We start from the raw sequence: 20,798 nt of genomic DNA, 5'->3' as shown, positions 1-20,798 counted from the left end.
ATTAGTTTCATTGTATCATAAAAATTACAGGTAACACTATTTAATCAAATTATGGTAACTTGAATATATACATACATGTACCAATGTTTCATTCACATACATGTACATGTAATACTAATTTTCATTTTGGAGTTTGGAGAATGAAAATAACAAAGTTTTAACAAATGAAACAATAATTTCCCATCAAAAACACATTGAACATTTATTACAATAACTTCTCAATCTTATGCATATACATAAATGCACTTTAGTAAACCAGTGTTAATTAGTTATTTACAATGGAAGGAGAAGATAATCTATCATATGAGTCTGTAAAGCAAGACAATGTCAAGGAAGACAATGTATATGAGTTCATCCAGTTGAGTCAAGCATCCACTAATGAAGAGAAGAAATTTGAACCTAAGGATATAAAGAAAAGGAACAACAAAGATTTAACATGGAATAAGCCAATGGTTCATGTAGTATTACTGTCACTGATAGTAATACTACAGGTTGGTATCCTTTGCTTGTTACTGGCTCATATGTCCACAAGAGATACAATATGTACTACTGGAGCTACTACTGAAGCTACTGCTGATAACAATGAATATCCTAACTTCACTCAATGGGCTAATGATATAGTCAATAAAGTTAACCAGAGCCTTCCTGACTTCGATGAATGGGCTAAGGATATAGTATTTAGAGTTAACAAGAGCCTTGGTGCCGCCACTAAAATCAATAGCAATGTAACAGAGAGCCTTCCTGACTTTAATGAATGGGCTAATAGTATTGTATTTAAAGTTATCAGCAATGTAACAGGGAGCCTTCCTGACTTCAATGAATGGGTTAATGGTGTATCACAAAATATTTTTCAATTATTTTAGAACAATACCAACTTCACTGAAATTAATAAACAAATCATACAAACTACAAGGGATTCAGCACAAATGCTCATTAAAATTGTCAATACTCTCTCTAGTATACAAGGCACCAGTACCTCTACTGCTGGAGCAGTTGATGATACATTTCTGTTCATGATACACCTTTTATTAGCACATAATTCATCATTTGGTTTTTCAACGTCTTGCAAACAAATAAAAAAATTGCTACCTACCAGTCCATCAGGATATTATGTACTAGCATCAGCTAATGGGTCAACATATACTGCTTACTGCAATATGGAGGAGTTGTGTGGTTCAGGAGGAGGATGGACAAGACTAGCATATCTGGATATGACTGACTCTACAGTGAGCTGTCCTTCTGGGTTTAGACTGTACCACTCAGGAGGAGTTAGAGCTTGTGGTAGGGTAATATCAAGTGTAGGCAGTTGTGCTTCAGTTCAGTTTCCATCTAATGGTATCAGCTATTCTCAGATATGTGGTAGAGTAACTGGGTATCAATATGCATCTCCTGATGCTATTCAACAACCTACTTATTTGTATCGTAATGACATTAATTCTTATTATGTTGATGGTGTTAGTATCACTCGTGGGTCTTCTCGTCGACATGTCTGGACACTAATGGCTGGATTTACTGATTCATATTCTTCATTGAGCTCATGTCCATGTAATATTGGCAGTACAGTATCAGTGCAGTCTTTCATTGGTAGCAACTACTTCTGTGAATCAGGAATTACTGGTAGTGTTGCATATGGTATTCTCTACACATCTGATCCACTATGGGATGGTCAAAGTTGTGGATCAGATGAATCACCTTGTTGTAATATTCCTGGTATCCCATGGTTTCACAGTGACTATGGTAACACTACCACTACTGACTATATTGAGTTGAGGGTGTGTGCTGATCAGGGAAATGGGAATGAAGACACTCCTTTTGGTTATTATGAGATTTATGTAAAGTAGGGGAGTGTGTGTGTGTCAGGGATTTTATCAGTTTTTCTTTGATTTGTGTATTATTAGTGTCAGTAAATACTGCTGTCGTTTAAAATTTCAAAAACTTTAGTATACTTGTTGTATTTTAAGTAAACTGTTTTAATTGGCCAAAGGAAAGGGCTTTAGCAGTTTTTATCACTGATTGTAAAATGGCTGCGTACCATTGTTTACTACAACATTACAAGCAGTAAGTACCAGTACATTAAGCTATCATTTACTTTTGTTGGGCTGAATTAATTTTTGTTTCTTTATTTCTGTTTTGTGAAAGAATATAATACTGTTTTTGTTTTTAATTTTTGTTTTTGGAGCTTGGACAACAATTTTGAACAGACAAAAAATCTGTAAAATCCTTATGCCTCTGTATCTGCACGTTTCTTTATTCTATACATGCATTTTTAAAGTCTTAAAAAATATTATTAAATCTGTAAACCACAAACCAGAGTGCTATAACTAGTAGTACTTTGACTTTGTAACACTGGTAGTGCTCTTAATTCAATAGCTTTCATTGTTGTGACACATATAGCATGGATAAACTTTAGTAAACTATTGTACACTTAAATAAACTAGTGTACAATTTTTTGGTGTTTGTTCATTATTTTGAACATTTACAACGGAAGAAGAAAATTCGTCATATGAATCTCTGAGACAAGACAATATCAAGAAAGATGATGTGTACAACAAGTTTAAAGAGTTAAGGCAGACCTCAGCTGTTGAAGGCAAGAGAGTTGACAACCTAAGAATATAAAGAATAGAAAGAACAAGCAACTAACATGGAATAAGCCAATGGTTCATGTAGTATTACTGTCACTGATAGTAATACTATAGGTTGGTATCCTTTGCTTGTTACTGGCTCATATGTCCACAAGAGATACAATATGTACTACTGGAGCTACTACTGAAGCTACTGCTGAATGAATATCCTAACTTCACTCAATGGGCTAATGATATAGTCAATAAGGTCCACCAAAGCCTTCCTGACTTCAATGAATGGGCTAACGATATAGTATCTCGAGTTAACCAGAGCCTTTTTGAAGCTAATGGTGTTGTCGCTGAAGCTATCAGCAATGTAACAGGGAGCCTTCCTGACTTTAATGAATGAGCTAATGGTGTCACACAGAATACTCTTCCACTATTTCAGGACAATATCAACTTCACTGAATTTGATAAAGAAATTTTAGAAAATACAAGCAACAGTGTACTCTTGATACAAAGGATTCTGCACAAAAGCTCATTACTATTGTCAATACTCACTCTAATCTACAAGACACCAGTACCTCTACTGCTGGAGCGGTTGATGATACATTATTCATAACTAAGCAAATTAAATAATTCACAGCTTGTACCAGCTTAATTTAATTCTAGGTTTAGACTGTACCAGTCAGGAGGGGTTAGAGCTTGTGGTAGAGCAATATCAAGTGTAGGCAGTTGTACTTCAGTTCAGTTTCCATCTAATGGTATCAGTTATTCTCAGATATGTGGTAGAGTAACTGGGTATCAATATGTATCTCCTGATGCTATTCAACAACCTACTTATTCGTATCGTAATGACATTAATTCTTATTATGTTGATGGTGTTAGCATCACTTGTGGGTCTCCTCGACAACATGTCTGGACATTAATGGCTGGTTATACTGAATCAGTGTCTTCTTCATCAAGTTCATGTCCATCTAATAATGGTAGTACAGTATCAGTGCAGTCTTTTATTGCTAATAACTACTTCTGTGCATCAGATTACAATGGTGGTGCTGCATATAGTACTCTCTACACAGGTGATCCACTCTGGGATGGTAAAGGTTGTGGTTTTCTTGAATCACCTTGTTGTAATGTTCCTGGTATCCCATGGTTTCACAGAGACTATGGTAGCAACACTACTACTGACTATATTGAGTTAAGGATGTGTGCTAATGCACAACTTGCTTTGGAAGACGTTCCTCTTAGTTCTTATGAGATTTATGTTAAGTAGTGAAGTGTGCGTGTGTGGGTGTGTCATTGCCTTATTTTTACTTTTTAGTTTTGATTTTGTAGTTTTGTCTTTTTTATTTTAATATTAATTTAGTGATATTGCTATTATTGGATTGTTTTCACTTCTTGCTGCTAGAAAGCTCAAAATGTCTCCATTTTAAGCTATCGTTTATTTATTGTTCACTCACCCACATATGATGCGTGCATGGCAGTTAGTTACTATGGCTAAAATGAAACAAAAATGATGTGAAGAATAATGACAAGACTAAATGAAAGGATGAAACATAATGAATGGCTTATTATGGCTTATGTTTCATTCCTACACTCCATACTTGTGGTATGTAATAATTGTTTTTGGAGTTTGGAGAAGAAAAGTAATGAATTTTAACCATGCAGACAAGCTGCTAGGGTATTTTATGCTATTATCTGTTCCTTCATTTCACTTTAAATTCTTTGTGGGTATCTCAATTTTATGATTGACAGCTTCATTTCTTAGTGGGTATGCTGCTGCTATATGAACAATAACTTCTTTGCTATACACTTTAATAGATTAGTGTCTATTATTGTGAGTTGTTCTAAACATTTACATTGAAAGTACATGTACAAGTAGAAGAGAATCTAGCATAAGAATCTCTGAGGCAGGACACTATCAACAAAAATGGTAAATATGAGTTACATCAAACCTAAGCTCTTGAAGAGAGAAGAGCTGAACATTTTTAGAATAGGAACAAAAAGAAGCTAACAATGTCGCATAAACCAATCACTGACACAGTATTACTGTCAGTGGCAGTAATAGTCATCCTTTGCTTGTTACTGGTTCATATGTCTACAAGAGATACAATTATCTACTACTGGAGCTACTACTGGTAGCAATGAACGTCCTAACTTCATTCAATGGGCTAATAATATAGTCAATAAAATTAAACCAGAGATCCAGAGCCTTCCTAACTTCAATGAATGGGCTAATGATATAGAATTTAGAGTTAAACAGAGCATTTCTAAAAGGGCTAATGGTGCCATCACTAAGATTAATAGCAATGTAACAGGGACCATTCTTGACTTCAATGAATGAATCCATCACTGACTGATAATAGTGGGCAATCTCTCATACATGCTGAACTTCAAGGTCATGAACATGTCATTGATACAATTATAATCCTGATAAAATGGAGATTTTTATAGGGTTCATTGCTACTTGTCAAAGAAACCATGATTCATTGATGAAAAAACTTGCTCAAAAAAATTAATATGAAAGTAACCAGGCACAAAGCACATATATCATGTAGTTTCTATGATACTGTCATTAAAGATGCCACATACAAAAGAACTTTTACTACATCAGTTCCACTACCAAGCAAAAAAGTACAATCTCTTCAAGGGCTGTTTGGTAAACAACCAGAGAGCGAATTGATATGCCTCTTTTGCATACAAGTACACAAGAACATAAACCATTCTTATTTGTCTTTGCTTATAACTTTTTAGAGTTTTGTCTAATTTTATCACTAGTGCTATAATTCCATGCATGTATTTTGATTGCTATTCTTTGCTAATGCAACTAGTTTTACATCAAATTGATAGTTTAGATTTACAATGAACTATAAATTTTATCAAAACAATGTCAATATTATTATCACTCAACATATTTCCAGCAAATTCATGTACACTGCACAAAACAGTATTATTTCACACAACCAAGTTTCAGGGAATACATCATCATTGTCATTATTTTTGACAATGTCTTGCCTTTTATAAAGCAGTACCCAATAAAAGCTATATTAAATGCAAGAGAGGCAATGACATCAAAACAAGCTGAAAAATTGCTGTAATATCAGGGCTGGGTCAGTGAAATGAGGCAATTAAAATAGGTCAATCATCATTATGCTAATTAATCATGCATGTGGGACTATAGAAGACACTCAGAAGAAAGTTAGGGCTAGGCTAAGTAAACAAGTTATGATATGGCAGAGGTTAAATAAAGTTATTAGGTTGAGCAAAGTGTGGCATAATTAAAAAAATAAGAGTGGGGTATTTGGGTAACTACTGCATGCATGCACCTTCATACAATTGTAAATCATAATTCATAAAAAATGATGGTCAAAAATTAAGGTACACATATCAATCATCACATAGTTAACCATTAAACAATAAACACAGACTCAATTCTACAATCATTTATATAAAAAGTAAAATTCACATTGTACATGCACACTGGTATAATGCTTCCTGTTTCTGCCATACACACTTAATATGTTAAAGTGGAAATAAAAAGTACAAATGCAAATACTTACATAAAAGTGAACCTGATAGGGCCTAAATATAGCAAAAGGTTTGGTAACTTTAGGACTTAAAGTGATAAGGGTTGGCACACAATATAACTTTAAGAATAATCTTCCTAACATGGTGTATTGTAGTACAGAATTAGATTAATAGTGTACACAACTAAAGAGTAAAAGATTCACATAACCACTAACAATATAAACATAACCTAACCTCTAATAATAGCACCAACCCTAATAATAACTATAATATTAATTGTTAATACGGTACCTAACTATCTAGTCAAACCAGTTTTATACAAAAGGCTATTGTCTATTGCTACAAATACGCTAATGGCAACCAATAGCAGTACTGAGGGCCAACAGTTTGATGTGGCTCCTATTGAGTCTGACTACTATAAACTATTGCAAGTTGAAAAGAATGCTTCCAAGGCTGACATTAAAGTGGCATATCACAAAATGTCACGTATATATCACCCTGATAAGACACAAGACTCAAGGACTGAAGAAATGATGAAAAGACTTAATGAAGCAAAGTCTGTCTTATTGGATGAGGTTCAGAGAGCTGAGTATGATGAAAAACATGAAGATGGTGTTATTTGTGATCCTAGAGGATTCCTCCCAACAGGTAGGCATAGAATACTTTGTCAGTATATTATTCACTTTCTTTCTTCATAAGGTATACGTTTCTCAGATATTATTTTAAAGGATTTTGACAAGTTCAAGGCAGATTTTAAAGCTGGAAGAATCCAAGTCCCAGGGCAAAAGTTTGAACAATTACTTCAGCGAAAAGTGCGTGATGCTTTATGTAAAACAGAGATATATAGAAATGACAATATGTGTCAAATAACAAAAAGTAACACACCAACCCCATTGCTTAATGTATTGCAAGCAAGTAATGCTTTGCTAGAAGAAGATCCTAATGTCATAGCAAATGCATATAAAATACAGCAAATGTTACTCGAGATTCAATCAAATGGGGTTTATTCATCTCCTCCACCAGAAGATAACATAAAAGTTTTGTGTTTAGATAGCTTATCAAACAAAGAAATATTGCTATTGTATTCATTACTACTCAATGAAGAATGCTCTTCCACTGCAAATATGAGGCACCACCTGGAAGTTTTGATATCTAAAACAACAATTCCCAGAAATACATGTACAACTACAACTCCCAATGACACACAAGGGAATAAGTGTGCAAATTGCAACAAGAGATTGCTATTTGGCATGCTAATTAGAAAAAGAAGCTATGTATCTAATGCCTGTTACTATTGTCGTAAGCCTTTCTGCTCTAACTGCCAACCAAGAAGTATATCCTATTCACGTCTTGGTCTCACAGAAAAGCAGCCTTTCTGCAAAGAGTGTAATACAATACTGGGTAACCTTGATGCAGATGACTGGATGCATATGTGCCTGCAATACTTAGAACAAGGTACTATAAACTCCACTAAGACAGCACTGGGGTGCCTAACAATGGTACTACTGAGCAGTAGTGATACAATAAAGCCAGTGCTTGATGTAGCAAAGTGCTTCCTTCAAAATGACTTGCCAGAGCTAGCAATGCCACTTTTAGCATCAGTAATGAAAGAAAGGATGACTGTCAAAGCTTTAGTCCAGAGACAAACTCTGACAGCCTCTGTTCTAATGGCACTTGCTGAAAAACGTGATGCTCGATGGGAAGACAGATTAGAATTGCTTCAAGCAGCAAATGAGGCTTGCCAGATAGCAGAAAGGTACGTTAATAAGTCAATGGAAGTGCCTAAACTAGTAGCAGTATCAAGCAATACCAAGAAAGCATTGGATAGCTTATTAAAGGAAAAGCCGCTAAATAATGATATTTTTCAAACAATATCAGAGCTTTGGAGCATCAGAGCATATGATAGGCTGCTATCATTTGTCATACATAAAATATTCAATGAAGAAGATGCTACAAAAAATAAAACCATAGAAGCAATTAAGTATTTTATGATGATGATATCATTTAATGCATACATTGACCAGATGCTCCATGATGACCAAGCAGCACTTTTTCTTTTAAATGGCATCATTAAATTTGAAGAAGGGAATTACCAAGAAGGTATTGCAGAGATTGAGAAATCAGCTTGGGCTGGCAATCATGACCTTGAAAAAGCACTGGCAGATGTCATTAACAATTACATGGCTAAATTTCAATTTTTTTCAACGAAAGAGTTCTTTGATCTTTCTGCTTCAAGCAGCATCTTTAGAATATGCAGCCTTGCATCAACAGATGAGAATAGAAGCAGATGCCTTAATCTCATTTTCCCTCAAGTGAACAATACCCAGTTTCCAATGCCAACAAAGTGGCCAAATATTCAATTAATAGGGCTTAATGTGAAGGGACATAGAAGGTTTGAGAATGCAGTGAGTAGTCAAGTGAAGGAAGGGAACTGGAGTGAGTGGGAGGCAGCATTGGCTTATATTGATTACATAGCAGCTTGTAATCATCCATTACAGTTCCCATTGTGCTTCATGTATGCATCACTATGGATATACAAGCATATACAAGCTAATCCCTTGCTCCCTGATAATGTTAAACATGCCTTAACCAAGACAATAGTTTTTTTCTTATATCAAGCTAATGGGATGGCTACTCTAAGGTTTGCTCCTGGCATGAAGTTATATGTATCACGTCTTTCATTCAGTATACTCCTGCACACACTTCAACTCACCAAGTCAGTAGCAGGTGAAGAGGCAATTGAGTTAATAGTGTTGCTGTTGCATAATGTTCTTTATAACTGCCGTTTCTGTCCCTTGTGGGAAATGCCTCTAGTTCCACTTTCTGAAATAGCCTTGCTAAATATCAAGGTAAACAAAATTCACAGCAAATTTTTACTCACCCTCCAACATGTCAAACCAGAACAAATGCCAATAAAAGAAGCTGAGCTACGCTATCAGTTATATGAGAATGATATACGCCGTGTGCACCCTCTACAAGACCCAGAGGCAGCACGTTCCAGAGCAATGGAAGGATTACTAACAGAAAAAGGATGGACTTGGAATGATGTCAACAGGCTAATGACATCACCACTCAGTCTCAGAGATAATGATGGTTGGTTTAGTAGAAGACATACACTAGGGAAAAGCCTGGAGTATTCAAAGCTTCATGGATTTCGCTTCAATATAGATTCAAAGAATCCCTCCATTGAGTTGTTAGTACTGCCTGCTAGTTCCAAAGATGGTAGATTAGGCCTTTTTTCTAGAGAGGATGTTAATACTGTGCTACAAATGAAATCAAATGAATTCCAACCCGCAATTTTTAGTTTGGATCCACCAAGCAAGACTGAACACTATCATCCTTTTCAACAGTTTCGATACAGTCCAAATAGCTGTCAGAACACTGACTTTCTTCACACCATGTTTGAAACCGATTATCTCATGAAATCATTTAGTGTCGGTTCTGAAGTATCTGCCAAGCCTCCATTCAAGCAAAGGCCATGCAGGGAAGGTCTGCTGAAAGGTCTGCCACATCGTCTGGTAGAAGCACTGAAACCAGTTCATGAACGTCCAGGAGGGCATCAAGGTAATGTGCATTGATTCTGGATTCAAGCTGACAAGCTAACATACACACAAGAGTCAAATCAAGGTACAATTACTTTTCGTCTTGGTGAAGTCAAAATGACAATCAGAAGTCACCCACTGTTTCCAGGATCAGATGGAAAACTTGAGGACACTAAGGAAGAGGATGATCCAGACAGTGCTGAAGCAAAGTTTGCTGCTGACATGACATCTGCTTATGATGAAATCAGTCTTCACTTTCCAATGTTTGCTCGATTGCGTGAACTGGCAAAACTTCAATTTTTGGGGCTTTTTCTAAAATTTGTATTGCAGGATTTGAAGGATAGCTCAGAAAATGTAAAAGTACCGCAAGAAGTAGTTAGCAGTATAAGAAAAGATGCACAACAAAGTCATGAAAGACAAGTGAACAGCATACTAACTGACTTAGAAAGACAAATTGGAGTGTGGCCATCAGCTGATGATTATAATGCAATTTCATCAGCTCGTCGTAAAGTGGAGGCCAGTATGAATCAATATGTTTCTCGCTCAGTCTTAGAAAGAGAAATAAAAACTGTCTTTCAACAAAATGATCGACAGTTAGTTTCTGACCTTGTCAATATCTTTCTAAGGCTAACAAAGCACAGCGTATCAAGAAGCACTATGGATACTTATGTACGAGCATGGCTTCAAGAAAGAAACTCTAGGCACAACTGTTATCAAGCAAAGTCAAACCTCTTGTCTCTCATTGTTTCTCACATTCCATTACCAACAGAAGCAGACATTACAAAAGTAATAAAAGAGCATTGCTATAATGATTACAGGGCCTTCAATTCTCATCTCAATTCACTGAAGCCAACACCAAAAAAAATAAACCCAGATGCATGTGATTGGGTACCTGCTGCACTATATCAAGAAGAAACTGAGAATTACTATTCTTTATGCTATGGTGGTGTGCTACTTTGTCCAGACCTTCAACCTGGCTATGTTTATCCTTTATCAAAAGCCACACAAGTAGTAAATCCTTACAGAACACGAATGTCTCGTCCACCTGGTCATGCTGCTCCTCCTTCTAGACCTTATCACACCAGTGCATACCATGCTCCTGAATTTCTTGCACAATCAGCTGTAACCATTGTCCAACCTAAAGCAAATGCTGATGGTGCAGGTGGGAGCTCTGCTGAAAATAACAATGGAACCAGTGGAAACGATGGAACCAGTGGTGGAAGCAGTGGAAACAGTGGTTCAGGAGGAGGTGAGCCATCAGCCCATCCAGGAGCAGCTGCTGGTGGAAGAGGAGGAGGAGGAGACTCCAGTGATGAAGAAAGTAATGACGAAGTAGATTATGAGGAGGAGGAAGAGGAGGAAAGCACCACCAGTTATAGATCCTCAGTTAAAAGAGTTCAAAATACTGGAACTCGTAGTTTGCATCATATGGTTCAGCATGTATCGGGTAGTGATTCCCCATCATTCAAACTAACTGATATCCAATTATCATTTGTTCAAGTACTCAATCAAAATAGAACCATTGACAGTATCAAAGGTGACGGGAAACAAAGATTTAATGAAAGTCACCTTAAATCAAAACCTTTAAAATTTGATCAGTACTTTAGATATGAAGTCACTACAATCAAAAGTCTCAAAAGTAATCAGGAATTTGAAATACCACGTGGCATCACTCCACACGAAATAACTAAAACTACAGATGGAGTCATATATTGCATATATTGCAAAAGCACAGGAAAAATGTATGTAGGAATGACAAAGGGACCAACCAAATTAGGCACCCAGAAAAGACCAAGAGTAAAAATAGAAAACTAGTTGGCCACTTTAGCAGTGAGGGTATATCACTTGCTGATGACTTTAACGTTGTCATTCTTGAGAAATATTCTGATGTCAAAGTTGCAAGACATTTAGAAATGAAATGGATAGAAAGGCTTGGCACACTTGATCATGAAAAAGGATTGAATGCTATACGCGCTGTAGCAGAGAAATGACTGAACTACTTTTTTATAAGTTGTTTAAATTAGCTATTATTATTTCCATTAGCTATTATTATTATTTTGTAGTTATTGATTCTCATCAAAAATTACTTAGTGGGAATTTTTCCTACTATATACATGTATGTGAAACAGTTTACAAATTCCAGCATGCAAAAACACAACCTGTAGCCAAGAAATTAAAAATTAACAGAATTAATATTATGTACTCTTGATAACAGTAAAGAGAATCGATCCTTAGGCCACTTCAATTTGATTCATTAGCCACCCACAAGACACAAACGAAACTACCTTCATCAGGCAAATGCATTCGGAACTATAAATTATTATTATGTAATCAACTGAACAAGTGAACATAATATTAAGGACTAACTTCAAAGTGGATTACTAGAATTTGACACTTAATTCTTCCAATTCACAAAGGCTTACATTAAAAATAATTATTAATTTTGTTCACACCATAATTTTATAACAAATTCAGGTATCAGTATGCATTTTGTGACTCTATCTATTACAGCATGACTAAATTAAATACTAAAAATTATCTGTAATAAATAACTATACATATGTCTTCAATGCAAGGATTACATGTAGGTGTGACTGACATGGCCCCGGTTTCAGTTAAGGCGACAAAATCAACCCTTAAGCCACTCTCATTTGATCTATAGTTTCTTCACATTACCCACCCATTGTGCCACATTACTATTCATTATTATCATCTTTCATAAACAAACCCTTCACCTATCTGGCAAGCATGCAAAAATATGACGACATGGCCTTATGTAAACATAATAACTTATTTACTACAACAGCTCACCTCTTACACCATGATTTTAACAAATTCATGCAGGCATCAGACTCAGTATACATTTCGCAACTAGCATCTAGAAATACAATAAAACATGAAAAGCTATCCAAGTACATGTACCTTGCTTCCTCACCTACACACCCAAGAGTTTTCTTGCCTGAATCAGTAATGCTGCCAAAAAGTAATTAAGTCTGATATCAGTACTGGTACAGTCCTGACAGCCACAGGTATCATTGCTGTGACTGTTGCTTTAGCCTTTAGTATTATACAAATATTTACATTGTATCATAATTGTATCATTATGCCTGATTTTATTATTGTATTGTGACTGAGTTCCAAAAATTGGTGATCCAGACTGATACCAGACTGATTCAGACTAGAAACCATCTTAATTCAAGTTTCAACTCTTGCCTGTTGGATCATTTTGGATGTGTGGGTCGATGTCACGTGACCAATAGATTTATAATCCCTCCGTTCATAATGAAACAGAAAAGTCTTTGTTCTAGGAAAAATGCTTAATTATTTTCCATGTTTAGTAGGTTCACTAAAGGAATGGCAGGATGGGGCTAGTTGGACCATGGGCTATTTGGAATTCTTTCTGAGTTTGTCATGTTTCAGTAAGTCATTCTAATTAGACCTAAATTTTGTGATTTTATATTGATATGTATAAGTGTTTTCAGCAGTAGAACTATTGCATTATATGCTTTGTTCATTGCTACTAGACAAATGTAAAAAATTAATTGGTGAGCCGAAGCATGCAAATCATTCTTCATGTCTGGTCAGAGTCCTATACATCAATGAATATGATTGTGTATCTGCTTTCTAGTCTTTCTTGTGCTGTCGGTATTATTGACCATTTGCATTTTGCTGTAAGTTAGCTTAAGACTTACTACCCAACATTTGAATTTATTTTACTGTGGCCACACTTGGTTTCAATGAAGACAGGGGTATTTAACTTAAGTAATAATTAGACAAACCACCTGTGCCTTCTTGCCAAATTTCTTAAAAATTGATAAGAAGAGAATTTTCAATTTTTGTAATTCTTCCTGATGCAGTATATGTACCGATGATGCTTAGAAACTTTGAATTAGTTCTGATTAAAATTTGAATTTTCAACAAATTTTTTATGCTACGCAAAAATGGGGCCAAAGATCCTGTACATGGTCTTTAGCTAAATTTTGTTGAAATTGAAAAGAAGTGAATTCTTCATTTTACAAGAGTAGATAGTATTCTTGCTAAGACCCATTACACTTGTATTAAATTGATTTTTACAGATTAATCTTCGCAAATCGACAAAAATAATGTGATAACTGGAAAAATATAAACATACATGTAGGTGTTAATCATAATTTTGACTTTCTAAAAATTAAATCTGCCGAAGTTAATTCCTACTTGTTTAAGACTTTTTGCCCATAAGAAGTAACCCTTCATCCTTCTCTTATTTTCTGATCCTCATCATTTCTATTATTCTCTCTTTCCTTGTTAATATTAATTGTATATTCATTTTTAATTTTTTTTGTGTGGCTAATATTTTTCACAATTGTTGGACGTTCCTCAAAATCACTGAAAGAGCTCTTTGTGATAAGAGAGACCTTTTGCAAGTTATAATAGTTATTAAACTAAAGGATTTTAGTGCTTAGTGGTAGAAAGGTGTTTATTGATGGATCAGCCATTTAGCAACAACAGCTAGCTATTGCAGAATACCTTGCATTAGTTAAAGTGAGTGTGTGCATCATTGACAGATAGTGATTCTAATACAAGGGTATTCCAGTTTAAGGGAAAACAGCAGCCAAGACACCCTTGAATCTAGTGCATGTACAAGTGTATTTAGTGAGTGTTATTACATGTATAGTTTCACTATACACAGTGAGGTTATTTAATTTTTATCAGCACTTGTACTTGACATGTAGTACTTACACAAATTAAAGTCACTACATATATAAGAATCCTAATGCCCTACTACATGTATATTGTTTCCTCCTTTAGTTAAGCACTGAATATTATGGTTGATGATTGTATTGAGACACTTACACATGTATGAATGTGATGGAGCAAGGCTTTCTTAGTTCAGAAGAGAGAAAAAGGAAAGTTTTAAGATGTTTACAAAGAAGGTATATAATAGTCATGAAACAATATGTAGTAAACTAATCTTATTATGTAGTTAGTATTGATATTGTAATTATTATTAGTGTTAATGTTATTATTAATGGTTAGGTTATGTTATTATTAGTGATTATGTAATGTACCTAAATATAGAACCTTTTTAATGTTTTTAAGTTCTGTACTGCATACACGATACTTAGTTAGTTGTTTAGTTGATTAGTTCTTAGTTACTTCTTTGTAAAGTATCTTGTTATCAAGAGCAACGCGTGCTATTATTGTCACTAAGTCCCGAAGTTACCACACAATATTAACTACATATATTTATAAAAGGTATTTAGATTTTAGACCAATTACAAAAAGTCTGGAAATCTGAAGTTGAATCATCACAAAAAAGGAAGCAAAAAAATAAAGTCCTTGCTAAACAAAGAATGATGTAAATGTAAGTACAAATGTGCACATGCGTTTATTTTTTCAGGAGTGCATATGTGCTCCTGATTTTTCCTATTGAGTGTAAAAGAAAGTGATTCAAGTGAATCATCATCTTAATGTCAATGTACATGTAACTATAACAGATTCAATCACTTACACAAAAGTACATTTATCCTAAATGCTGGTATCTATATGTGTGTGGCATTTACATGTACTAAGCAAATGCTCACCTTTACTTTGTTAAAGCTTTTGCTCCTTAAGCAGCCTTTAGTAAATGCTTTATGCATAGCAATTTTTTAAAAGAGAATGTCCAAAAATTTTTAAGATGAATCTTAAAAAGAGTATTTACCACTTCAGTTTAGCTACATAAACCTTAATCATTTTTTATCAACCCAATTATGGTACTGATTGTCCATTTGTTTGATAAGTAATTTTAAATAAAATAATTGTATTGATGTTTATACTTGTACATCAGGTGTGTTCTTACAGAAATTGATGACTTTGACTTATCAGTTACGAGTTTGAAACAAGGAATGGAGAAAGGTACTATAGTATAGACCATACCATATAGCACTTTCGTTTGGTAATTTATTTGGAATTGCCAATATTAAAACACCAATTAAGGCAATTATTAATATGCATGTTGCCCCCATTGCTTAGCAATGTACACATGCACGAAATCACTCAACTATTAAATCCACTGAGTGCTTTGTTAATGAAGTATACAGCTGAATTACAGTAGCTATCTATAGCAATTTTGTTTAATTCATTATGGGAAATTTTAAAAAAATAATAGCAAAATTATAGGCTTCTGAAATTGCAAAGTTATTGTGTATTGTGATTTCTTTTTGTCAAAATTAAAAGGATGCTACTTATTATTGTATTTTATATCATTTAGATCATCACTGCATATCATTAGCCCCATGCATTCAGAATGTAATTTGTCAAAAATCTTGAAGGTGCTTCATCAGCAGAATAAGGAAATTAGGTATGAATCGTATCAGATCAATTATATATATATATACTCTTGTTTTTATGTAGGTACATATAATATTGACTTTTAAACTCCTTTGTTATGGTTTTAAACATTTTTGTTGATTTTATACTCATAATTGTTGGTTTGGAAGAAGAATCGAGTGTGTGTTAATTATTAATTTTAGTGGTTAATCACTAATGATCACAATAGCAGAATTAGCATAATTATGGGCGGGTTGAGGTTCACTCAGCCAAACAGCCACACCTTTTATTTTGAATGATAGATCTTTTACCATGACACAGCCTCATCATCATGTCTTTAACGTCTTGCAAGGAGAGATCAACCGCCACGTTAGTCTACCACCATTACTGGAATCTCTAGAAAGGGAAGGAATTGCCCCAGAGCATCTGTTGGATAAGTTTAAACGGAGGGATGGCATGAAGTACATGACTGGATATCTGAGGAGCAGGGACTATGACACCTTTGTAAAGTTTATGCAGTGTATATGTGAGACCAGTGATAAAACCATGTCCATTGTTGAGTCCGTGAGAGATATAGTGAAGGGTTTTGATGAAAAGAATGGGACAGATCATGCGAAGAGAATAATAGAAATATTGGAAAGGCAGAAGAAAGATGCCCCATTGATTGAAAGTACGTCATTGATTGAAGGTGTTTCAGGATTATCATTAGAAGATCCAAGGCAGATGGAAATAGGTAACATAATGTAATGTTGCATGCATGCATGGTCTTACATGTAAGTGATTATCTTTTGGTTAAATGCACCTGCTTCATAGTGGGGACTATGAACTACACACAGAATGCATATTCAATAACTGCAGAGTTAGTTTTAATAAAATCAAGTTGTACTATAATTATAATTATACTTAATCAGTTTATTTAAGCACATTATTTTAATAGGTGATGCTGTTGGTAACTTGCCTCAGTTGCCTTATCTGGAAGAACCAGAAGCTTTTACTTTCAGTCAATCAAACTCTTTCAGTTACAGAACTTATGAGAAGAAATATGGTCTTATCATTGAATGTGAAAAACCAGAAGAATGTACTGTTAATATCGGTATATGCAGTCATGGTCCTTTTGTAATGTCTGATAATTATAGGCTTGCTACATGCTTTTTATGCATCACCTCTTGCTCTCCACTAAATGTTCCACTGAAGATTACAATGGAACATTGCTTGGTAATGTCGGAATACAAGAAGTGTTCTTCAGTGTTGATTCTTCATGCTGATCATAGGGTCATGTCCAAATCAGATTGCTTTACATTTAGTGACGTCTTTGATTTTGGTGGTGGAAAAAAGGGGAAAATATTTCCAGACATCTCATCTACTCATCCTTCATTATCATTTAGTCTGCAAAACTTTTGCATATTGTGTGCTGCTGCTGAAGTCCACGAGGACACTTTAACAAGCAGCTCACATGATCGTTCAACTGATACCATTGAACAGGTATCTACCCAAAGAGATGCAACCACCAGTCGTGATCTGAATGTAGCTAGACAAGCATCTTCAACAGAATCTAATGGTCAAGTCTCAAAAGAGAGCGATTTACATTGTAGTGAGGTTGAACGATCAAGTAGTCTTAGCTCCCATAATGATCCCATCATAGCAAAACAACCATCATTAGACTCTTCAGTTGAGGTTTATGAAGAAGTCGCTACTGCAGTTACCAGTAGTCCTAGAAGACAAGCAAGAAAGAGAAAGTGTAGCTCTCAAATTAATGAACACACTAAGCGTAGCAATACTGTGGACATTGAGTATGAAATCTTACTTTTTGAACCAACTCCAACAGCAGCAAAGTATTCTGTATATACTTTTGTGTGTCATAATTGTCGGACAAGTATTGAGGTATAAATATAATGTCTGTATTTGTTATTATTTTAAGTTTATTAGGAATGTCTTAGGCAAGTGCGTGGTTTTTACAAAGATAGTGCAATTACACCATCATCTTGTGTAGAGGGTACTTTTCCCACTAAAGAACTAAATTTTATAGTTTCTAACATTGTTAACGGGAGTGTCTTACCAAAGAAAGAACCCACAGTGGTAAGAAATACTTCTTTTTATTGTTAGTTGTATATACATGTATGTGCTGTAGATATTGAAGGATGAATTAGTTAATGCTAAACAACCCAAGTTCCGTGCTGAGCTCAGTATGTTTCCACCAAGAATTGAATATCAATGTGGGCTAGATCACTGTATGACATTAAATCCACTTCAATTTAAGATTACTACACATGATTTCTCTAAAGAGGTTATCTTTAATGTCACTGTGCCACCAAAAGTATCTCCAGCACCATTTAATCCTAGAGTGTTTCAACTTTATAATCAGTTTACTTGTCTTCCTGAAGATAGTAAAAGTAAAGAAATACTTTTAAACAGTGAGGAAGAGCAACAATTATTTTGTAAAATTTATCAAGATATTAAAAATTGGAGAAGATTTGGTCGCTGCTTAGGATTAAAAGAATCTGATCTTGATGAGATCGATCATAACAATCAGAACCGTGGTCACAATGAAATTAATTATGATGTGCAAGTGCTATGGTCTCGTATGACAAGAAAGAAAACACCAAATGACATTGCTATAGCTTTATATAATGCTGGTGAGGATGATGCTCTTGAGGCTCTAATCAAATTTTTACAATACTGAAACAATCTCTTATAATACCATAATTAATGAATTATTCTTAAATTTATTGTATTCAAAATGGCGGTCAGTACAGAAAGAGAATTTCCGAGGGCTCGTTGTGGGTCCGTCATGTTTGTCTACGATCACCAGTTATTCTTATGGGGAGGAATGACTCAAATAATGCTTGGTGAAGGGGATGATAGATTTCTAGTAGACATTGACCTACCAGGTATGTGATAAACACGAATGCCGAGTCACTCATCTCAGACAGCATGCTGTCATCCTCTGAGATTAGACACTCATGCACATCTTCCTCTTTTTGGCTATTCTATAACATCATTGCCATAGATATTGAAAAGGTGGAGCTCACTGAGGGGCCTGTACTTGAGATCCTTGACCTCAATACACACGAATGGAGAGAGCAGATTACTTATGGTGACATACCTCAAATGGGGAAGGGTTCATTTCATGCAGTGAAAGGGGATAAACTCTACCTGTTTGGTGGTAGTAATGATGCTGGTTTTTGTAAGGGTCTCTATCAGTTAGACCTTAATACTTACAAATGGGATGATCTCTCGGATTATTCAAAGTCACCTCCACTGTCTCTAGGGGGAGCTGTTGTCTATGGTACTTCTTTGTTGTTTTTTGGTGGAGCCGGTCAGGAGCTTAAGAATGCTAAAGGTGATTATCAACCTTGTTCAAACCTTGGGTATAGTTTTGATTATGGATGGAATAATTATCTTCAAGAATATCACACAGTTACAAGTTAGTGCAATATTATCACATGTACATGTACATATACAATGTACATTGTATACTAAACTGATAGTGCTTTAATCATAATACACATTCTTAGTAATGTACTGTATTTCCTTAAAATATTTTCACATGTTATTAGTAGAGGAAGCTCAGAATTCTAGGGTTGCTTCTAAGAAATTGACCTGAACTTATTCCTGTATTTATCCTTGAATACTATTTGTCCCTGTATAGACCACCTTACATGTAGGCGACAATTGAATGTGAAGGAAGATTATTATTAGAAATTGTTACGGTTATAAGGCTTGTTTTAGGCTAAAATAAATTCCGGCCGCCATTTTAGTTGGCAACTTTCAATGGAGAACAAATGGGCCAACATAAAAACAAACCTGTATTAAGAAATCTGGAGCAAATTTGACCAAATCCATTACAAGAGAAGCTCAAAGTGATGGAGCTACAGCAGGTACATGTAAGTGAGGCATTTTCTTCATGCATCAATTAATTGACTTACATAACAAACTTGCCAACCAAAATGGCAGCCAATTATGATGTGTGGGTGGATGCCATTTATAAATTAAATGAACTACTTCATAACTTTTCCAATTCACATATAGGGTGGTCTATTGTATTCGCGGTGCTATAGCAGCTGAAAACATGTAAATAGTGCCTCAATATAAAATTCAAGGAAATACAGTATGTGTGCACAAAATTAAAAAGCAGGAAGTGCATTTTTATGTTAGCATACTAACATTATCGTTATTATTTGTTTTTATGATTGTAAATAGCAAAATGAATTTAATGATGATAAGAATAATTAGATATTGTTGTCATAACTTTAAAAGTGATAATTTTACTTTCATTTTATAGAACATTGGGCTGAGATAAGCTGTGAGGGTGAGAAGCCACCTCCTTCATCAAGATTCACATTAAATAAGATTGATCCGTCACATGCTCTCCTTTTTGGTGGTAAACAAGAGAAATACACTGTCACTTATAATCATGTGTTCATCTTTGATATGGAAAATAAGGTGAGGGATTATATTCTGTAACTGTCTTTGTTTTTATTTTTCATAATAGAATTGGAATAAAGTAGAGACCAAGTCTGATAACTGGCCATGTGAACGTGGTCTTCATGCTGCCAGTGTACTGGTGGACCCTAGTTCAGAGATTTCATATAAGAAGCAATATGTATTGTTAGTATGGGGACAAGGATCTGATGCAAAACATGTTCATAATGCATGGGTATTGCATGTACAGTCTATGGAATGGAAACAAGTATAATTCCCTTATGTATTAGCAAACTTGTGGTTTATTACAGCATGCATACAATTTTAAATTGAAAATGTATAACGATACAAAATGTACTTGATGCAATGCATGTACATCATACATGTAGATGCATGTACATGTAATGTACATGTATTTTGTGAGTGACACACCCAATAAACGCACTAGGCATGC

At 34.9% G+C, this 20,798-nt stretch overlaps 3 protein-coding genes and 1 long non-coding RNA gene across 7 annotated transcripts in view; all 4 read left to right on the top strand.

Annotated features, from left to right (window-relative positions):
* The first annotated feature begins 6,430 nt into the window (after positions 1 to 6,430).
* LOC109581386 (uncharacterized) lies at positions 6,431 to 9,691 on the top strand. The gene is made up of 2 exons (XM_019995447.1): positions 6,431 to 6,737; positions 6,789 to 9,691. The coding sequence occupies exons 1-2, from the start codon at positions 6,443 to 6,445 to the stop codon at positions 9,665 to 9,667; spliced, it is 3,174 nt and encodes a 1,057-aa protein (XP_019851006.1). The 5' UTR covers positions 6,431 to 6,442; the 3' UTR covers positions 9,668 to 9,691.
* Positions 9,692 to 12,858: 3,167 nt separating this feature from the next.
* LOC109581396 (uncharacterized) lies at positions 12,859 to 16,119 on the top strand. Of its 4 annotated transcripts, none has more exons than XR_002184619.1 (6): positions 12,859 to 13,050; positions 14,420 to 14,544; positions 14,867 to 14,975; positions 15,441 to 15,508; positions 15,864 to 15,953; positions 16,007 to 16,119. It is a non-coding gene; the product is annotated as an uncharacterized LOC109581396 (long non-coding RNA). The 4 variants fall into 4 exon arrangements; XR_002184620.1 differs by having other exon boundaries at positions 12,860 to 13,050; positions 14,882 to 14,975; XR_002184618.1 differs by having other exon boundaries at positions 12,860 to 13,050; positions 14,875 to 14,975.
* An 89-nt stretch (positions 16,120 to 16,208) lies between these two features.
* LOC109581383 (uncharacterized) lies at positions 16,209 to 18,662 on the top strand. Its single transcript, XM_019995445.1, has 4 exons — positions 16,209 to 16,655; positions 16,860 to 17,803; positions 17,849 to 17,998; positions 18,051 to 18,662. Exons 1-4 carry the CDS (start codon positions 16,235 to 16,237, stop codon positions 18,600 to 18,602), a joined length of 2,067 nt encoding a protein of 688 aa, XP_019851004.1. The 5' UTR covers positions 16,209 to 16,234; the 3' UTR covers positions 18,603 to 18,662.
* The window catches only part of LOC100638130 (kelch domain-containing protein 2-like), a 5,905-nt gene continuing 3,738 nt past the window's right edge, over positions 18,632 to 20,798 (top strand). The window contains exons 1-4 of the mRNA XM_003385915.2: positions 18,632 to 18,810; positions 18,930 to 19,346; positions 20,205 to 20,365; positions 20,415 to 20,612. Coding sequence (XP_003385963.2) covers positions 18,660 to 18,810; positions 18,930 to 19,346; positions 20,205 to 20,365; positions 20,415 to 20,612 — 927 coding nt within the window. The 5' untranslated portion in view covers positions 18,632 to 18,659. The remainder of the gene's footprint in view (positions 18,811 to 18,929; positions 19,347 to 20,204; positions 20,366 to 20,414; positions 20,613 to 20,798) is intronic.

The sequence above is a fragment of the Amphimedon queenslandica genome, unplaced genomic scaffold (assembly GCF_000090795.2).
Source record: "Amphimedon queenslandica unplaced genomic scaffold, v1.1 AMPQUscaffold_13444, whole genome shotgun sequence".
In the NCBI taxonomy this organism is placed as follows: Eukaryota; Metazoa; Porifera; class Demospongiae; order Haplosclerida; family Niphatidae; genus Amphimedon; species Amphimedon queenslandica.
The sequence above is the reverse complement of the archived record's forward strand: the minus strand, read 5'-3'. Positions and strand labels throughout refer to the sequence as shown.